At 39.9% G+C, this 18,722-nt stretch overlaps 1 protein-coding gene across 2 annotated transcripts in view; it reads left to right on the forward strand.

Annotated features, from left to right (window-relative positions):
• Positions 1-18,722, forward strand: part of anapc1 (anaphase promoting complex subunit 1) — a 56,121-nt gene that overhangs the window by 27,277 nt on the left and 10,122 nt on the right. The window contains exons 30-48 of one of the 2 annotated variants that reach the window (XM_044372915.1): positions 8-147; positions 453-571; positions 871-1,001; positions 1,339-1,479; positions 3,888-4,040; positions 4,169-4,250; positions 4,901-4,992; positions 5,906-6,040; positions 6,500-6,582; positions 7,046-7,124; positions 7,247-7,321; positions 7,408-7,460; positions 7,626-7,773; positions 7,960-8,156; positions 11,882-11,968; positions 12,760-12,877; positions 18,025-18,102; positions 18,298-18,365; positions 18,582-18,720. In XM_044372915.1, coding sequence (XP_044228850.1) covers positions 8-147; positions 453-571; positions 871-1,001; positions 1,339-1,479; positions 3,888-4,040; positions 4,169-4,250; positions 4,901-4,992; positions 5,906-6,040; positions 6,500-6,582; positions 7,046-7,124; positions 7,247-7,321; positions 7,408-7,460; positions 7,626-7,773; positions 7,960-8,156; positions 11,882-11,968; positions 12,760-12,877; positions 18,025-18,102; positions 18,298-18,365; positions 18,582-18,720 — 2,118 coding nt within the window. The remainder of the gene's footprint in view (positions 1-7; positions 148-452; positions 572-870; positions 1,002-1,338; positions 1,480-3,887; positions 4,041-4,168; positions 4,251-4,900; positions 4,993-5,905; positions 6,041-6,499; positions 6,583-7,045; positions 7,125-7,246; positions 7,322-7,407; positions 7,461-7,625; positions 7,774-7,959; positions 8,157-11,881; positions 11,969-12,759; positions 12,878-18,024; positions 18,103-18,297; positions 18,366-18,581; positions 18,721-18,722) is intronic. The other variant, XM_044372916.1, reaches the window with a different exon arrangement.

The following is an 18,722-nucleotide window of genomic DNA, read 5'->3' on the forward strand; positions in this document are numbered from 1 at the left end:
TCTCCAGGTCACAGGACTGATCTGGAGTCAGGATCTGAGGGTCCAGGAGGTCAGGAGGCTCCTGCAGAGCTCCAGGCCAGTACGAGTCAGTGTTGTTCATCTACCAGAGGTTTCTGACCATGAATACATAGAGGAGAAAGAGAACAAGTGAGTATAATGTGTGAACGATATGTGTGTCCTGAATGTCTTAACATAGTACGTTTTCAAATCAGTCCATCTTTCTCAAACATTTTCATTGCTCACTTTTTTCCCCCAGTGTGTACATCTTATATTTTGTCTCATGCTCGTGTCTGAATTATGTTTTAACATCAAGAAATCATCGGGATGCCGGCTGTAAGCAGGGATGGCAGCTCTCCAGTCAATTATATACTGTACATTTTTGTATTTTCATCAGTTTTAATTCCCTGCTCTCTCTTTCTTTTTGTCCACGTCTTTGTATTTCGTCTCTCCAGACTCCTGCAGTTGTGTCAGAGGACCATGGCTCTCCCAGTTGGCAGAGGCCTCTTCACTCTCTTCTCCTATCACCCCGTACCAACTGAACCTTTACCTGTCCCAAAACTCAACCTGACAGGTAATGTGGTAATGCTGAAATATTCACATTCTCACCCATGCATATGCCCTGGTTTATATGCCCATTTACTCATTAAATTTATTGAATATTGTGAAATTTTAGAAAGTGTGTTCTTCTCATGAATATAACCTTAATGTACTGCAATGTTAAACTACTAAGTTTTAGTTCCTCTCTAGAAGAAACTAAACACCCAGGTGTTATTTATGTTTATGTTCTTTTTAATTATATTTGTTTCATCAGAAAAACTTGATGTTCAGAGCTTTTTTAAATCTGAATGTGTTTTTATATTTCTGCCCCAGGTCGCGGCCCTCCTAGGAACACCATGGTAGATCTGAACAGCGGGAACATTGATGTTCCTCCCAACATGACCAGCTGGCCCAGCTTCCATAATGGTGTAGCAGCTGGACTGAAAATAGCCCCTGCTTCACAGGTCGGTCTGAGACCACAGCTTTTTACTACCTGCTCTTTTTACATACCTACAGCTGGTGATTAACGTGCCTCTGCAGGCTGCCCTGCTGGATTTCAAATAAATTTGCTGCTGATACCCATAGTCCTCATAACAAACCCAAATATTTTGTTGACACTACCTGGCTGAAGTTTCCACTTGTATACAAAAAAGTGGTCATTTACGATCCCTTAAAAGGTTTTGAAATGTATTCATAGAAACTGGTGCCAGTTTTTCAAGTTTGCATTGTAAATTTTCTCACTCTTCTGCAGTAAACAAAGTTTTGTACAAATATACGTGATGTTCTTTTTTTTTTTTTAAGGTGGACTCAGCCTGGATAGCCTATAACAAGCCAAAGAGTCCAGAGCTGGCCAATGAGTACGCAGGCTTCCTTATGGCCTTGGGCCTCAACGGACACCTCACCAAGCTGGCCACGCTCAACATACACGACTACCTCACCAAGGTACACACAAGCACATGCACATAAAAGCATACATGTGCAGGAACTATAGCAGCGTTTACTCCCACACTGTACTTTGAGTTTCACAACACACATTTAAAGGACCCGTGTGTAGGATTTAGTTGCATCTAGCTGTGAGGTTGCAGACTGCAACCAAATGAATACACCTCCTCTCACCCTCCCCTCCCAAGCATGTAGGAGAACCTACAGTGGCTGCGAAACTCACGAAACACGTGAAACGCCCTAGAGCCAGTGTTTGGTTTGTCTGTTCTGGGCTACTGTAGAAAAATGGCGGTGTAACATGGCGGCCTCCATGGAAGAGGACCCGCTCCCTATGTAGATATAAAGGGCTCATTCTAAGGTAACGAAAACAACAATTCTTATTTTCACGGGATTATACACTAATTAAAATATACTTATGATGATTATATTCCATTTCTGCCAAGTCCGTTCTGCTGGATGCCACTAAATTCTACACACTGCACCTTTAATCCAGCTTTGCCATTTTATTACAGCAGACAAATTCCACATGAATATTATATTCTATTTCTGCCAATAGATCCCCCAAAATCTTACACACTGCACCTTTAATTTACAACCCTATAAATGGAAAAAAAAAACAAAACCAAAGAAAAACAACCCTAAAAATGTACATGGCCAAAAGCATTTTGATTTAATGATTTCTTTTTTAGCTCAAGGCTCAGTTTACAGTACACAATTCTCTAAATTACTGTTTCTTATTACAACACACACACACACACACACACTGGCAGTACACACACACACACCAAACAACACAGATTTACAAGAAAGGAAAACAAATATGAACTTAAATACCGTTTACTCAAAGATACGCCCATCTAAATTCATTAACTTGCATGCACACACACACACACACATACATTCTCTCTCACACACACACCCACGTATACACACATTTTTATCTAAATGACTAAATGAGGGACATAAACTCGAAGCCAGTCAAAGCGAAACTCTGCCCTCTGAGAACTTTTGAAACAAGGCGAGTCCTTCCCACTTTCAGGTAAGAAAAACAACAGGATGCTGCAAGCCAAATCTTTTTTTTGCTCTAGCAGTATAAAGTCAGTGTAAAGATGTGAGGCGAAGATAAAAAGGAACCACCGCACCAAATCCATGCAACAAGTGCCCCCACTGGGTATGAGATTGAATCGTTTTCGGTTCCCGTTTTGAATCAGGACGTGAATTGAAGCGGGCAGTTCATAAAGATCACAGAGCTTTCCTTGTTAGTCATTTCTCTATAAATGAGATGTACTGTAAGAATGTTCTCATACAGGCTCTCAAATACTTGAAATTTGGAGAACCTTGATCCACAGAGAAAGCTGCAGCTCAAAAACAATTTAGTTCTTAAATGATATTTGATCTGCAGGATTTTCTTGAATCTTTTTCTTTGCCTTATAAGGATCTGCTTGTTTTATACAGTTAACCATAAAGATTATTGTATGCACAAAGCTGAAGCTGAGTTAATATTCTATGTTATGAATTCCACCAAAAGATATATTTTTTATTTTTAGCTTTAATTCTATGATTTAAAATAACCATACAGTGCCATCAGACTCACCTAATTCATCCATTACAACTGATAACTTTTGGACACAGCTGTTGACAGCTCAGAATAACACACACTGATTCACATTACCAAGAAAACAGCAGCAAACAATTCTGAGCTGACTGTAAAAGATGACAGACAGTTGTGTGTAACTGCCACACTTCAATCTGAATGAAAGCCATGAACGTGATGAGCGTGGTTGACAGTGGAGCCTGTTTGTAGCTGGTGGTTTTTTGTTGGTTTCTATTCTCGCTGTAAGACAGAAATTACACTGACATACTTTGGATCAGTTCATTAGAATTGTGTATGATAGTGGTTTAGTGAGAATATGGAGGTATATATGTGTGTGTGTGTGTGTGTGTGTGTGTGTGTGTGTCCCTTGTCCTTTTATCTTCCCAGTGTGTTTCCCCTGTTGCTGCAGCATTTTACAAAGAGAAACCTAGCCAATGTTATATACTTATTTTATATATTACACACAAACACACACACACACACACCTACGGGTAATCCACAGGGGTCTAATGAAAGCTGTCAGTCATGGTGCGCTGGTGTGCAAGCTGATTGGACCCCTCAGATACCAGTTAGATATTAGTCACAGTTAGAGCTGATTACATCGGGAGTCATGTGTTCTGTGTAATACACAGGCACTTGCATCACACTTTATGGTCTGATGTAATTTGATGTCTACATTTAACTAAAACTGGCCATTCTTTGAAAAATTAATGTAGTTGTAGAAAAATATTTCCCTCGGATCTCACCTTTCATAAAAGATTACTCACTTGTTTGTGTGCACTTTGCCATCTCTCTGTCCTTGTTGTTCTGTCAGGGCCATGAGATGACCAGTATTGGGCTCCTACTGGGCGTGTCTTCAGCCAAACTGGGCACCATGGACATGTCAATTACCCGCCTGCTTAGTATACACATCCCTGCCCTTCTGCCACCCACCTCTACTGAGCTGGATGTACCACACAATGTTCAGGTAAGAGTGAGTTTGCATGACTAAATACCTTCAGTGCCATTAGAGCGTCTGCAGAGTGTGGATTTCACAAATATATACTACAAACCAGAAAAATTAAATGTTTCCTTCTCTTTTGTTCTATTCTGCAGGTTGCTGCTGTAATTGGCATCGGGCTGGTGTACCAGGGAACAGGACACAGACACAATGCTGAAGTCTTGCTGTCTGAAATAGGTGTGTGTTTGTCTGCAAGAGACAGACAGATGACAGAGACACACACACAATGATGCTTTTTCGATCCAAGACCTGGATTGAGTACAAGTGTTTCAGACGTGATAACAATTTAATATGGCGATCTCATGTCTGAACAACAGCCTGAGTCGGCGGCATGGCCGTTGATCACAAGTCTGAACTGAATGCTGACAAATTAATGTGAAAGCTGCAGCAGCACAAACTGACACACACACACACACAGATTAAATTTACGTCTTATTCCGCCCTCTATAATTCAGTTTAAGAAACCATAAAACTGTGAATTGGTCCATTTTTTCCTAAGATTTTTTTCTCTCGTGTCAGATTCGTCTATGAAAAAGATTTAGTATCCAGTTGTGGTGCAGGGCAAAGGGGGTAAAAACAAAACCTTGCCAACCACAGTTATAATCAGAGCAGCACTCCTTCCCTTTATTTTTGATTTTCATTCATTCCAACTGCATGCGTCATCATTCTACGCTTGTGCTCTGTCAAACATGATAAAATAGGCTGAAATTGATGAGGAAGTAAGTCCATAGTCATGGATTATGTAGTTCAATATCAAGACAGAAGATTACATTTTTCTGTGTGCGTGTGTGCATGTGTGCGTGTGTGTGTGTGTGTGTGTCTTTCAGGTCGACCTCCTGGTCCAGAGATGGAGTACTGTACAGACAGAGAGTCCTATTCACTAGCTGCTGGACTAGCCCTGGGCATGGTCTGTTTGGGGGTGAGTCACACACCCAATCACTGCAGGCAAAAGTGACATTTGCAGAAACATCTTAATGTTGTTTTAACCTGCTGGAGGTTTCGGGTGGGTGGGGTTCAGATCAGAAACTGACAGTTGAACTTAAAATATTTATTTTGCAGCATAATAGTATGTTGTGGTAATACTATCTCCCTCTGGAATTCTCCTTGAATAATAGTGTTTTATTGGTTCAAAATGGCAGCTACAGAGAGAAGCCATTACTTTCTCCCAAAACCTGTTTGTTTACCATTAATATTTTTATGCCGTTGGTTTTGGCCAGGCATCCACAGTAAAAAGAGGATTAATCCACCATGTCTTTTCAAATGTTTTTTTTATAGCAACTGAAGTGTGTTAGGTTGGATTTTCATTGAATGTGAAGTCTGACTAGAAAAAGTAATCAGAGATGAGAAACCAAAGTCATCTCCTTTGAGAGAAACCTCACATAAAACCGTTGTACACTTAGTGATACTTTGTTTGCATGCCCACTGAGAAAAAGGAAAAGCAGAAGTTCTCACACAAGTGTACAATGACCTCTTTGTCTTGTCTCCTTGGCTTTCTTTCTCTTTTTCTTGTTTCCTCCATATTGGAATGACATTATCCTTCATCATTTCCTGTTATTCTTTCCACTTAACATTTTTCACCTCGTCATCTCTGCCCCATCTCTCCTGACTTCCTTTACCTCTCAACTCCAACACTCACACCTTTATTCCCTCCTCTGCACTGTTCCCTCCACCTCTTCACCGTCCTTTCCTCTTCCCACTCATTATTTTCTCTATTCCCATCCTGCTTCATGTCCTCATTCTTCCTCCCCTCTTCCTTTTTTGTTTTTTCTTTATTTTGGTCATCATCCTCTCTCCTTCCCTTGTCTGTCCTTCCTCCCTCCCTGTCCTTGCAGCATGGCAGCAACCTAATTGGGATGACAGACCTGAATGTTCCTGAGCAGTTGTATCAATACATGGTGGGGGGCCACCGCAGAGCGCAGGCTGGGGCCAACAGAGAGAGACACAAGTCCCCCAGCTACCAAATCAAGGTAGATCCACAAATTTCTCTATTTTTGTTTTGTCTATTCCTGCAATTTTATTGCATTGTACTGTAATAACTCTGAAGTTTGACTTTCTTCCATGTTTCTTTAGATCAAGCAAATTATTCAACACTGTAATAATAGCATTTGAGAGTATAATAACTTTCCTAACACTAACATGTCTTGGCATGTTTATTACTGGCCGTGTCCCTTGGCTAATGTGATGTTGACAGAGATCTCAAAAGAAGAGCCAACTTTGCTCCGACAGTTTCATGATCAAACAACATAGCACCAGTCACAGACGTTGATGGTGTTGTTTTATGACAGTGGTTTGCTGGTGTTAAACACACCTCTCCATGTAAGGTGTTACCGCAGCCCTTAACGAGCTTCACAAATGTTGAAATTAGTTATGTTGGCTAACTTACAAACAATTGAGCTTTCACCAAGCACTATCAATGTTTGTTCCAGGAGGGAGACACCATAAATGTGGACGTGACGTGTCCAGGGGCCACACTAGCCCTCGCCATGATCTACCTCAAGACCAACAACAGGTGAGAAAAGATTACAATTACTTAACAGCTGATAGGTCTAACCATTTATCCAAGCATAGAACTAATTATAAAAACAGGATGGTATTTCCAGAAAATAGCATGTTGCACCTCTGAGCCATCTTGTCATGAATAACAAGCTAACACCACAGCTATGCAGTCAGCCAATAAGGCAGTGCCTGTCCTGGTGTTGAGTTTTTAAAATATGGCGTCAGCGTTGTCTCATTCTTTTTTACCCATCTCTTGTCCATGTGAACATCGAGCAGAGCATCCTAACCTGCCTGATGGAAAAAATCTCACTGCCCTGTTGTTACATTACGCTAAGGAAGAACAAGTTATCTTTCTGTTATTGGTCAAGAGGTTCCTGTCTGCTTCAAGGCTAATATGATGCTGTCTGTCTTAGGCTGACAGGTTGTTGAAGGAGGGTATTAACACCTCCTTGTCTCTTTCTGATTCTGTCCACTAGGTCGATTGCTGATTGGCTGAAGCCTCCAGACACATGGTTCCTGCTGGATTTCATCAAACCAGAGTTTCTGCTGCTGAGGGTTAGTGTAGCACTAGCTGTGTGTGAGATCATTTTTCCCACCTTTTCTTCATCCGGTATACCTGTCTGCCATAATTTAACGCTCCTTCTCTCGTCCTCCTTCTTGTCTCCTCGCTACTGAAGACTCTTGCTAGGTGTATTATCATGTGGGATGAGATCCTCCCAAATACAGAGTGGGTCAAAAGTAACATACCTCAGGTGAGAAACTGCACACACACACACACAACTCTAAAGTTTTACATTCATACCAGCTCCTGAAACCTGGTCATTTGTTTTGTATTCAGATCATGAGAGGGACTTTTGACCCCTCTGAAGACATTAACATGGAGACGATGGCGTGAGTATTTAGGCATTTCATTTTTATCACAAACTCTGGGTTAAACCTTGACCAACATACCTCTTCAAGGGAATTGAACATAACCCATGATTCTTCAACTTCTGAAGTTGTTGTAGTGATGTTCTCCACCATGAATGATCATGTCATGTGATTTGTTTCTCTCAGCCAAGCTCAGGACTACATCACAGCCGGGGCCTGTATGGCACTGGGTTTGCGATTTGCCGGCTCTGCCAATTCCGATGCCTTCGACTGCCTCTACGAATTTGCGAGGACCTTCATGAAGATCATGTCTTTCTCTGGTACAGCAGCTGTGGTAAGTGTTTACATATGTGTATATGTTTACATTTGTACTTTGATGTGCTGTTAGAATGACCTCACGAGATTGTCAGTCATGAAAAATGTGTTGCCTCACGTACTCCTACTTCAGATAATGATTTCCTTACTTTCCGTTTTCCATCTGTCTGCTGTATGTGTTCAACATGTGTGCTGGCTCCCAAAGCAGACGGGATATTACAACCTGCAGACCGGTCTGTCAATGATTCTGCTGGCTATGTCCATGGTGATGTCCGGCACCGGGAACCTGAAGGTCCTGCAGCTCTGTCGCTTCTTCCACAAGCGAACCGGCGGCGAGATGAACTACGGATTCCACATGGCTCATCACATGGCACTGGGACTGCTTTTCCTGGGAGGGGGCAGGTGAGACGAGGTCCTGCCGTATGGTCACAACAGCTATGTAAAAGCAGACAGTTAATAAGTGACAATGTTTATAAATGATTAATCATTCATTTAGTTCATCAAGTAAATAATACTCAAAAATTATCAAATATGTGCAAGGACGCCAAGTGTTGAAGATGCATACAGTGCTGTATACAGTAATAGTAACGCACTTCTCTGTACTGCTGAGCTCTACTGTCACTGTCAAACAAAACAAATAACAAGAGTTTATGTGTTTTTCCTCCTTCCATCATTTACAATGATATGAAATCGACATTGCATCTTTGATTAATTTGACAATTATTTTCTCGTTTTGTCTATAAAATGTGTAAAAATTGTGAAAAAATTCACAATTTCTCAGAGCCTACGGTGATGTCTTACTTGGTTAAATTTACTTTAACCTAATTATTTTTAATTAACTAATATATTACTTTAATATGACAAAGAAAAGCAGCAAATTGAGACGCTGAAACCAGAGAATATTTGTCCTTTTTGTTTGAAAAATGACAAACGATTATTCCATTATCAAAGTAGTTGCAGATTAATTTTCTGTTGATCCCCTAATCAATTAATCAGCTGATCGTTGCAGCTCTAGTCAACCAGAATTTAAGCTTTTCGTTCTGCTACCTACTTTAACCTCACCTCAATTTCGTGTCCAGTACTATTGTGTTAAATTAGAAGTTCAACCAAGGACATACCTCCTCCGTCATAACCTTTCCTGTCTCTTTCATCTAATCCAACCAGCATTTTTCTGAATTGTGCTGTAGGTGGAGAAAGGCTGAAACATTGTGTAACTGCCCATTAAAGTACTACATACCAACTATTCATAGCTGCTAGAGTATTGTTAGCTGCTGTTGGGCAGGTTCCCACTTTGTTATGCACATGATGTTGCGTATATACTACCTGTTACCTGTCATATAACACCTGAAATACTGTATGCCAACAAAACTCCAGCTCACGCACACACACACATGCAAAGACACACCCATCGCATTTAGTGCTGCTGATTCTAGGAAGCACCAGGTACACAATGTACACAAACGTGGCATGTGGCATGTGGCATGTGGGTGAGCCACACAAACACACACACACAAATCTGTTTTGAATGCTGTATCCTGCATAATGAATGACACAGATACACACATGAACATGCGAATAAACAAATACGCAACCAAACCAGGTTTCCTCCAACCACCGACCTTGGCTTGTGTATTTTCGAGTGAAACTCCCACTCTCTCATTACATGTTTCAAATGTCTCTCCACCTACAGCTGTAATCAGATGAAACTTTTGATTTTATTCTGGTCACATTTTTATTTTAGACCTTCCAGCTGAAAGCCCACGCGATAGCGAGGCCTCAATTTGAATGTCACCACCTTGTTTACTGTGAGTTGTGTTACGAGGTTAAAGGTCACGCCGGAGAGCAGACTCACGCCATGTCATTGTTGAATTTCCTTCATTCTCTCCCTCTGCTCGTAGGTCATTCAGTCTCTCATCCGGGTGCATTTAAAGTTTCTATTCACATTTGCTTTACGCACGTATAATCATTATCGCTAAATCGTTGACATTCTATTTTTCATTCATTTTCTCACCTGTTTTTCCTGCTATTCTTTCTGTTATGTCTTTTCTGGGGGTTTTTTCCCCCTCCCTCTCTTTCTGTCTGCTCTGTTAGTTTCTCTTCCCGTTTATTCATTTTTTTAGCAGGAAACTGAAGTGAAAGTAAAATTTTTAGATTAAGTTTTCCTCTCAAAGTCACAAGTCACTAATGATAGCTACAGCATACTGTAGTTTTTGTTCAGCTCATGTCGACGCCTGAATGGAACCTTCCTTTTTTTTGAGTTTGCATGTTCTCCTCATGTTTGTGTTTCCTCTGGATGCTCTGGTTTCCTCCTACCTCAAACACAAGCATATGTCATTTTATGAATACTCCTTCTGCGTTTTGGCCTTAACCAAAGCACTGGCCTCAGAACTGGAGTTGGATGCTGCACTGTGGCTGCCCACTGCTCCTATATAGCACATAGTTAGTAAATATAGGCTTGTAAAAAGCGATTACACATCTATTTCTTTTTTCGCCGCATACACTGGAATTTCATTTATCAGAAGTTGAAAAGGCAGAGGTGGCTTAAAGGTCGAAGTGAATAAATAAAGTTTATAAGAAAAAAAAAAGTTGAGCCCTGCATAAAAGGAAAATGACTCAGAAGAACTGGTTGGTAGTTAAAAATCCTCTTTTTAACTCCTCCATTTTCCTGTTATTGTTGCAGCAGTGGTCCAAACCCTCAGAGGGCAGGAAGTTTCTATATCTAATTTTGCTGTTAGTCAATTTGAAAGTTGAAGTTTCCATTTATTGGTCAGAGAAAATCTTTGAAGTTATTATTAATAGTATTAGATTTTTTTTTTTTTTTACTTTTGACCTCTGAAAACAAATCAACATCCGCTCTCCACCCGTCTCCACAGGGTGTATTTAGAGTTTAGTGCGGACATGAGTCTTGAGATGTTCGACCAAAGAGTGCTTTTTCTGTCTCAGATTGTTTTGTTTGAAGGATTTTTATAGGCCTGAAGGGGTCAAAATATCTAGTTTTGAGGAAAGTCAGAAAGAGTACAAATAAATTTGTGTAAGATGTGTCTACTTTTCTTCCTTACACTTTTAATCGTCATGTGACACTTTCCTGAGAAGATTCCTAAAATGAAATTGGTTTTCTAGACCATCAGTAAAAGTTTCCCTTCTTTGCTGACCAAACGTGGCAGAATACATCTTTTATATGCCTGTTAGGACGCCAGCAAGAAGAAAGTTTAGCTTTGTATAGAAAATTCTCACTCAACACAATTAATTTGCTTTAAATCCACCAACTCGACCAGAGAACAAGTATAGTCGTTGTATTTAAAGGTCAGACCAATACTGATAATAGAAATTTCTGTCCTGTAATCAGCCTTAAATGATTGCAGTTTTCAATATTTAACTAGCCATTGAATGCCAGTGCAATTGATTGTTCCATGCATTGGCCATTTTATGAAATTCAATAGAAAATAATGGGAAAACCCCCACTAAATCACTCATTTTTCAGTAGAAACAGAATAGAAAGTTGGCTGAAGTATCTGTTATTTCATAAATGTTTCTCTTCCAACCATCAGAATTGTCAGTTAAAATTTGCTCAGTTATTCATTGCAGAATCCTGGTGAATCTGAACCAGATTGTCCCTAAAATATGTCTGCTAATCATCATCTTTACACACTGAAGGTCTTTTGAATTGTTAACTTGTGGGAAAAATAGTAATATTCAATGTGGTTGTGATTCTCAAACATGCAGCCATTTAAATGAAGAACAACGACCCTTTACCTCAGTTGACTGTCAATAAGTGCTCTCACTAGTAACCTTTCATGTACAAGCAGCCTTTATTGTCTGACCCGACTTTATTATAATGGCTCATTTAGTAAAAGTGCACACTTAACCGCCAACCATTATGGTTAAGAGGCTCTGTTGTGGCCTGTGATGACGTTAACTGGATTACAACACACACCTGGTTTTACAAACAGAGAACAGAAAAGCATTGATGGTTATAATCTGGAATAATGCCCACAAAAACTTGTGTGTCCCAAGTAACCTTTACGTACACACTTTACCGTTACTTGTGGCAAGTGATGAGAGTTTAATGATGTTTGTGTGAGAGAGAGTGATGTGTTTTAAATATTTGTCATGTCGTTTGATGTTAGGTACACCTTGAGCACCTCCAACTCAGCCATCGCCGCGCTGCTGTGCGCCCTGTACCCCCACTTCCCCGCTCACAGTACCGACAATCGGTGAGACACATACACACACACTATGAAAGCATGACCGTGGTAGAATACGTATACTATGTTTGGTTCAGCCTACCTTTCATCCCATGAGGGGGATGTTTACTGTCACAGACGGTTGATGTGTGTGCAGATGTGAACTTCGTGAACCTTTTGATTAGTGAGGCCATCACAGCCAGCTGCGGTAGCATATACCTTGATTCGACTAACATATTTAAAACACTGACAGCAAGTATTTTGTGCATATATTGTTTTCACCCTTCAAATTCCGAAAGATTCCATATATATCATTATATCATATATGTATTTGGGATATATATATCATATATCCCACATTGTGTCCCTGTTAGGGTAGAAAATCGTTTTAAAACAGAATTTACAACATTAAAACTCCCTGCAGCTCCATGGAAACTAGATAAATGAAAAACCTTGGTGGACCATGGATTCTTTAATGCAGGATGGTGTACCTTACCTTTAACGGTAGAGGAAGTTGTAATTACATCATGCTCACAGGTGATTTTTTTTTTCTCATAGATAATTTTATTTAAATGATTAGTGAAATCCTTTAAATAAAGGAGAAAAGGACACCTGCACACTGTCCTCACTTGCTCAACATACTTTGATATATACAACGTTTCAGTCAACAACCTTCTTCAGGTATAATACCAAACAGTTTGGTAAAAGAGAAGCTTCCATCATACAGCAGAGTAACAATATGACTGTTTTCTTGTCATTATTTTATTTAAGGGCAGTACTCTAGATATGGCTGTGTGTTGATGTTGCTCTTGTTGCTGCAGCTACCACCTGCAGGCCCTGCGGCACCTGGCCGTGCTGGCTGCGGAGCCCCGTTTGCTGGTCCCTGTGGACGTGGACTCCCTGAAGCCTTGCTACGCACTGTTAGAGGTCACCTACAAGGTAAGTTAATCAAGGTTATGTAAGGTCAGACTGACAAGATAAACCCTTCCCATAAGCAAGACGCTTGCAATCATGGGCCGTAGTCACAAACATACTGAGAATATTTTTAGAGAGCTCCTGACTTAGCCTAAAAATTTCTACTCTAAGCAAGGAAGGGACAGAAACTTTTACCTTGTGAGGGGGTGTGGTTGACCCCGTTTCTAGGTATGACTCATTCTTTTGAAATGTGTGATTGGCTGATCAAAAACTAAAAAGAAAAGAAATAAAAATGCACTCTTAATGATAATGGGTATAGAATGGACAGTGAAATTGATAGGCCTAATCATAGAATTTAGTCTCTATTAAGACATGGTGTAATTATAAATACTATTTTATGTAATGAACATCTCTGTTGATTAAATTGTGAGCCATACTAGAAAAGTAGCCTATGAAAACACAGGCCTACTTGTGCAGCAGCCTATACACATGCTGATAGTTGTTATATTTATTTACCATGTTGGTCATTTTAATACTTAATCTATTTGGCTTAGAAAAGGTCTCAGTTTTCATCAATTTCTGTGACTGGCGGCCAGTTTATACAAGTTGCAGTTTTGGTTGGCGTGTAAATCTTTTTTCCAGCTGCCAGCAAATTCCAAAATTTCCCACCGGCCAAATATCTTAGTGTTGTGATCACTTTCATTTCTGGAGTTATAGTGTTATTACAGTGGGTGGGAGATGTGGTCCATCTCAATGAGGTGGACCACAAACATCTCGATCACGATCTAATCTGTCAGGTTTCATAAACTCACCGTCATTCAGCATTTGGAGAATATTTCTCCTACCTCTTTGTCTTTCTGCCGTTTTCTCCTCTGTTTAAGAGACTCTAAAGCCTCTTAAAAGTCTTCCTAACAATTTTTCACATTAGGAGCTCTCTTAAGAGCTAAGATACTGTGTGGACAACTTTTATCTTTACGAGGATCTTTTCTTAACTGTAAGGGGAATTTCTTAGAAAATGTCATAACTTTCTTAGAATTTCGTCACTCTTTGTACTAGGAAGCTTTATGAACACGCCCTCAGAAGTATTAATATTTGAGAGCTGATCGGTGCCTATTCTTGCATACAGATGAAGTTAAAGCTTTGTTTAGTTTCATGTCTTAAAACTCAAAGTACAGTTTGTACTTTTTCTCTCACGTAGCATGCACTTGCTCCCTCATTCTCTATTTATGTCACACATGCATGTAAAGATGCCCATTGCTGCATTTCCTCTTGACAACTTGTTTTACATTCGTACACACATGTGAACACAAGCTGTAATCTACAGTATGTGCTGCTTGCAGTTCATTTCGAAGTGCAAAAAAAAACACCACATTCTGCTCTTCATCAGCTGGACGGCTTCCAGCTCAGAGACTTTTTCATCATTCAGTCAAACCAATCTTTCTGCTCTGCTTATGAAATTAGGTCAAAAATGAATACAAAAAAAAAAAAAAAAATGCAACTTCCTCCCACTATAAAAACAACAGCATTAGATCACATTTCAATGTTAAAGCATGACTGTTGCTCATCGTGTCACCAGTAATTTAATATATTTTATTAAATTTACCAACTAGTTGCTCAAGGTAGTGAGTGAACCAACGGATGTTGTAAACTTCCTGCCTTCAATTAACCACAGACTATAAAAAAAGAGGTTTTCCAAACTTTTGAGGCCCGCAAGATGCCTGGATTAGACAATATTTGTCTTTGCAAGATCCGTAACGCAGAACACATACCAAAGAAATGGAGACTTTACAGATGACCATATCAGAAATTGCAGCAAACAGACAAACCAGATCACTGTGATAGTAGCCTATGAAAACACAGGCCTACTTGTGCAGCAGCCTATACACATGCTGATAGTTGTTATATTTATTTACCATGTTGGTCATTTTAATACTTAATCTATTTGGCTTAGAAAAGGTCTCAGTTTTCATCAATTTCTGTGACTGGCGGCCAGTTTATACAAGTTGCAGTTTTGGTTGGCTGCCAGCAAATTCCAAAATTTCCCACCGGCCAAATATCTTAGTGTTGTGATCACTTTCATTTCTGGCGTTATAGTGTTATTACAGTGGGTGGGAGATGTGGTCCATCTCAATGAGGTGGACCACAAACATCTCGATCACGATCTAATCTGTCAGGTTTCATAAACTCACCGTCATTCAGCATTTGGAGAATATTTCTCCTACCTCTTTGTCTTTCTGCCGTTTTCTCCTCTGTTTAAGAGACTCTAAAACCAGTAATTTAATATATTTTATTAAATTTACCAACTAGTTGCTCAAGGTAGTGAGTGAACCAACGGATGTTGTAAACTTCCTGCCTTCAATTAACCACAGACTATAAAAAAAGAGGTTTTCCAAACTTTTGAGGCCCGCAAGATGCCTGGATTAGACAATATTTGTCTTTGCAAGATCCGTAACGCAGAACACATACCAAAGAAATGGAGACTTTACAGATGACCATATCAGAAATTGCAGCAAACAGACAAACCAGATCACTGTGATAAATGGCCAAATATCCTAAATTCCACTGTATGAGTAAAACTGCTCAGGATTGAAGAGCAAAACGGTAGCTTTCCAAATCCAGTAACGCCTGTGAAATCAGTCAATAGTTCTGGTTCCTCTTTGTTCCTCTTCTTTATCTTTCTTTGCTGGAGAGGAGTCACTGTGGTGCAGTCCACATTGGTTCAGACTTCCTGTGTTGCGTGACCTTGCACAAGACTACAGTGTGTCCATTCATTATGGCCACAGTCATGTGCATCATGTGCGCTCTGTAACGTCCATACACTGGCAGTTTTCCCCCGTTCCCCATTATTAGAGACACTTTTAAAAACAGTAAGTTTAAAAGAAACAACCATCCATAACTGTTTCACCAGAAAATCAGATGCTTACATGAGGATTACTGTAGATGTTTTTCTCATGTTCCATATTTACTCAGCTATGATTTACTCCCCAGTCAGCCCCAGCTTTTTCAAACTTGTACAGTGCACAAACATCATTGCGACACTGTAAATGTATCTTTCAGATGCAGTAAATAGCTCCTGAATTATAGGAGCAGTCTTTTCTAAATCTCCCTTTGTGATGTTTTGTTGCCGCTCTGTGTAGATGTGGCTATTTTAGAAGTCTCACTTTGTTCTCCAGTTTTTCTGCAGCACTGTGACTCCCTGCTTCCTTTTAGTTGTAGCTTTTTTCTTGTTAAATATTATATTACTGACTTCTTATTGACTCGTTTGAAAGACAAATGTGACACTTTTTGTGTTCTTCCTCATAGCTTTTAATGAAAAGTTGGCTACGGTGGCTTCTGGTGTGCTAATGCAGAGTATAAACTTAATTATTAGGGCTGCCACTGTATGACTAATGCGAAACAATGACAAAAGTTCACCTTCATTGGGAAGATAGGTGGTAGTTTTATAGAAGCATCATCTGGAAAAGGAGAAAAGTGCATCAGCAGCGCCTCATGCTCCGTTCAAAACTGGGGAACACATAGTATGAATATACCCAGCAATAAGCCCAGCAAAATCTATATTTACAACATTTTATAAAGCCAGGAATCGTATAAAAAGATTTAAAATATCAAGGTCAACACAGCAGGATGCATTAAAACCACCAAACCCATCGTTTTCTACGTCGACCACACTGGGCTGGTCTTGATGTGCGTCATTGCGGGTTGACGTGTGTCGTGTCATCAGGAAAAACCACTGTCTTATTTCTCTGCAATGACACATGTAAAGCTTCCAGAAAATCAACAACTGAATCTTACTTGCTTCCTAGATTGGTACATTCTGGCTACTTTGACCCCCTTTTTTTTGTCTTTATGACACGTCCAGTGTGGGTCACTGCACATTAACTGAAAGCATTCGTAACCACAGTGGATTTAAGCTCCTTGTGTTCGGGTATTTCCACAGGTGAAGGTTGGTACACATTAACTGAAAGCATTCGTAACCACAGTGAATTTGAGCTCCCTGCGTTTGGGTATTTCCACAGGTGAAGGTTAGTTCAAGGTTAAAGAGAAGAGATTGCTGTGTATAGTTACGACCGCCTCAGACGGCACTCCTCATTTTAATTTATTTCACAGCAGAAAGCTCAGCTTGACACAGTGAATGACAATCACTCATTCGTCACTGCTTGTGAGAGAGAATGTATTTATGCACATTTTATATGCTACTTAGTAAATGGGAGTATATAAATCAAATTCTAATTAAATACATTTTTTTCCAATTTAAATATGAAAGAAGCCTTTTTAGAGACAATTCACCTCAATTCTGTCAATATTTGGTAAGTTTCGTCCCTCAGGAGGCAGTTTTTGGCATTCTGCTGTTCTGTAGTGCTTTTTCATTGAGTGTTTAAGTACAATAAGCTGTTTAATTCCTACATGAGAAATACCCAGATATTGGTACACTTATATACAGCTTTAACAGATCTTAAGGTTTCACTTTAAAGGGGACGCATCTATGTTTTTATTATCTTTGCATGACTTACAGTTAAAAAAAAACACCTTATTTATCTTATACTGGTTCTTTATGCAGTCCTTCAGTTCAGCCTGTGTCTGAAACAAGATGTTTTAACTCCTGTGTCTCTAAGGCCCCCCTCCTGATGAGCCTACTCTGTTCTGATTGGCCAGCTGCCCCTCTATAGACTTCCAGCAGGTTGGCAGACTACGTAAAACAAACAGTAGTATAGGATTTCGCTCTTTTTCTTGTTCTACTTGAAATGGAAACTTCTCAAATACATCCATACATGTTCGAGCCTGAAATATGAGAGTGGACAACGTGAACAACCCATGGGACAACCTTAGCAACAACCTTAGCAACAAAGGCTACAGAACGGACGGCCATTTGTGGGCATGCGTGAATAATCAGATGTCATCACGAGGAAGAAGTAGAGATAACTTGCCAAACTAAATCTTCAGAGCAGGCTGAAGCCCTGGCTTTTGACTTACAGGGAGCATTTTTACATACATTCACCTCAAGTTTTAGAACTCTAACTATATTTAAAAGACATCTGACATCATAACACTATAAAATAAACAAAATCACAAAAAGCTTGATATGTCTTGTTTAAGCTGTGAGAATGTGAAACTGCCTACGTGGCCCTTTGTTCTTGTGCATGTTGTAATGACGTCATTTCCTCTTGTTTCAGGAGACCAAGTGGTACGACGAGACGACAGTAGAACTGATGGCTCCCACAATGCTTCCTGAGCTGCATCTGCTCAAACGGGTAAAGCCTGAACACAACACTTCACAGCTTCTGGACTTTGTAGTCCAGTCGAAACTGTAGACTGCTTTACCTCTCTGCTGAGGATTTATGTGATTAGTTGAGTTTAAACAGTATTGATTCTTTACACCACCCAAACTATTTGTAGATAAATGAAGTACATCCTAATATCTTCTAATTTGTGTTTATTTACTGCAGGTAAAGGTGAAGGGGCCACGTTACTGGGAACTGTCCGTAGACCTGAGCAAAGAAACACAACATCTGAAGTAAGTGCACCATCTCTTTAAAGTGTAAGCAGAGGTTTAAAGGTAGTCACTCAAATGAAACCACTAAAAATGCAGTGTGAGAAAATGATTATGGACCACCTCCTTTGTCTTCTCATGACACAGATGGATTAGAGGAATCCACAGGGGAAGCTCTGCTCTCATTTATTGATTTAGTTGACTGATTTGAAGGACAATCATTCTCTTTCTCTCCCTCAGGTCCATCTTGTCCAGAGATGGAGTGTTGTATGTAAAACTAAGAGCTGGACAGTTGCCCTACAAAGACGACCCTCAGGGCTGGAAGAGCCTGCTGGCCTCCAGCGTCAACCATCGCAACTCTGGTGTCAGAGCTTTCAAGGT

The sequence above is a fragment of the Thunnus albacares genome, chromosome 14, assembly GCF_914725855.1.
Source record: "Thunnus albacares chromosome 14, fThuAlb1.1, whole genome shotgun sequence".
NCBI lineage: Eukaryota > Metazoa > Chordata > Actinopteri > Scombriformes > Scombridae > Thunnus > Thunnus albacares.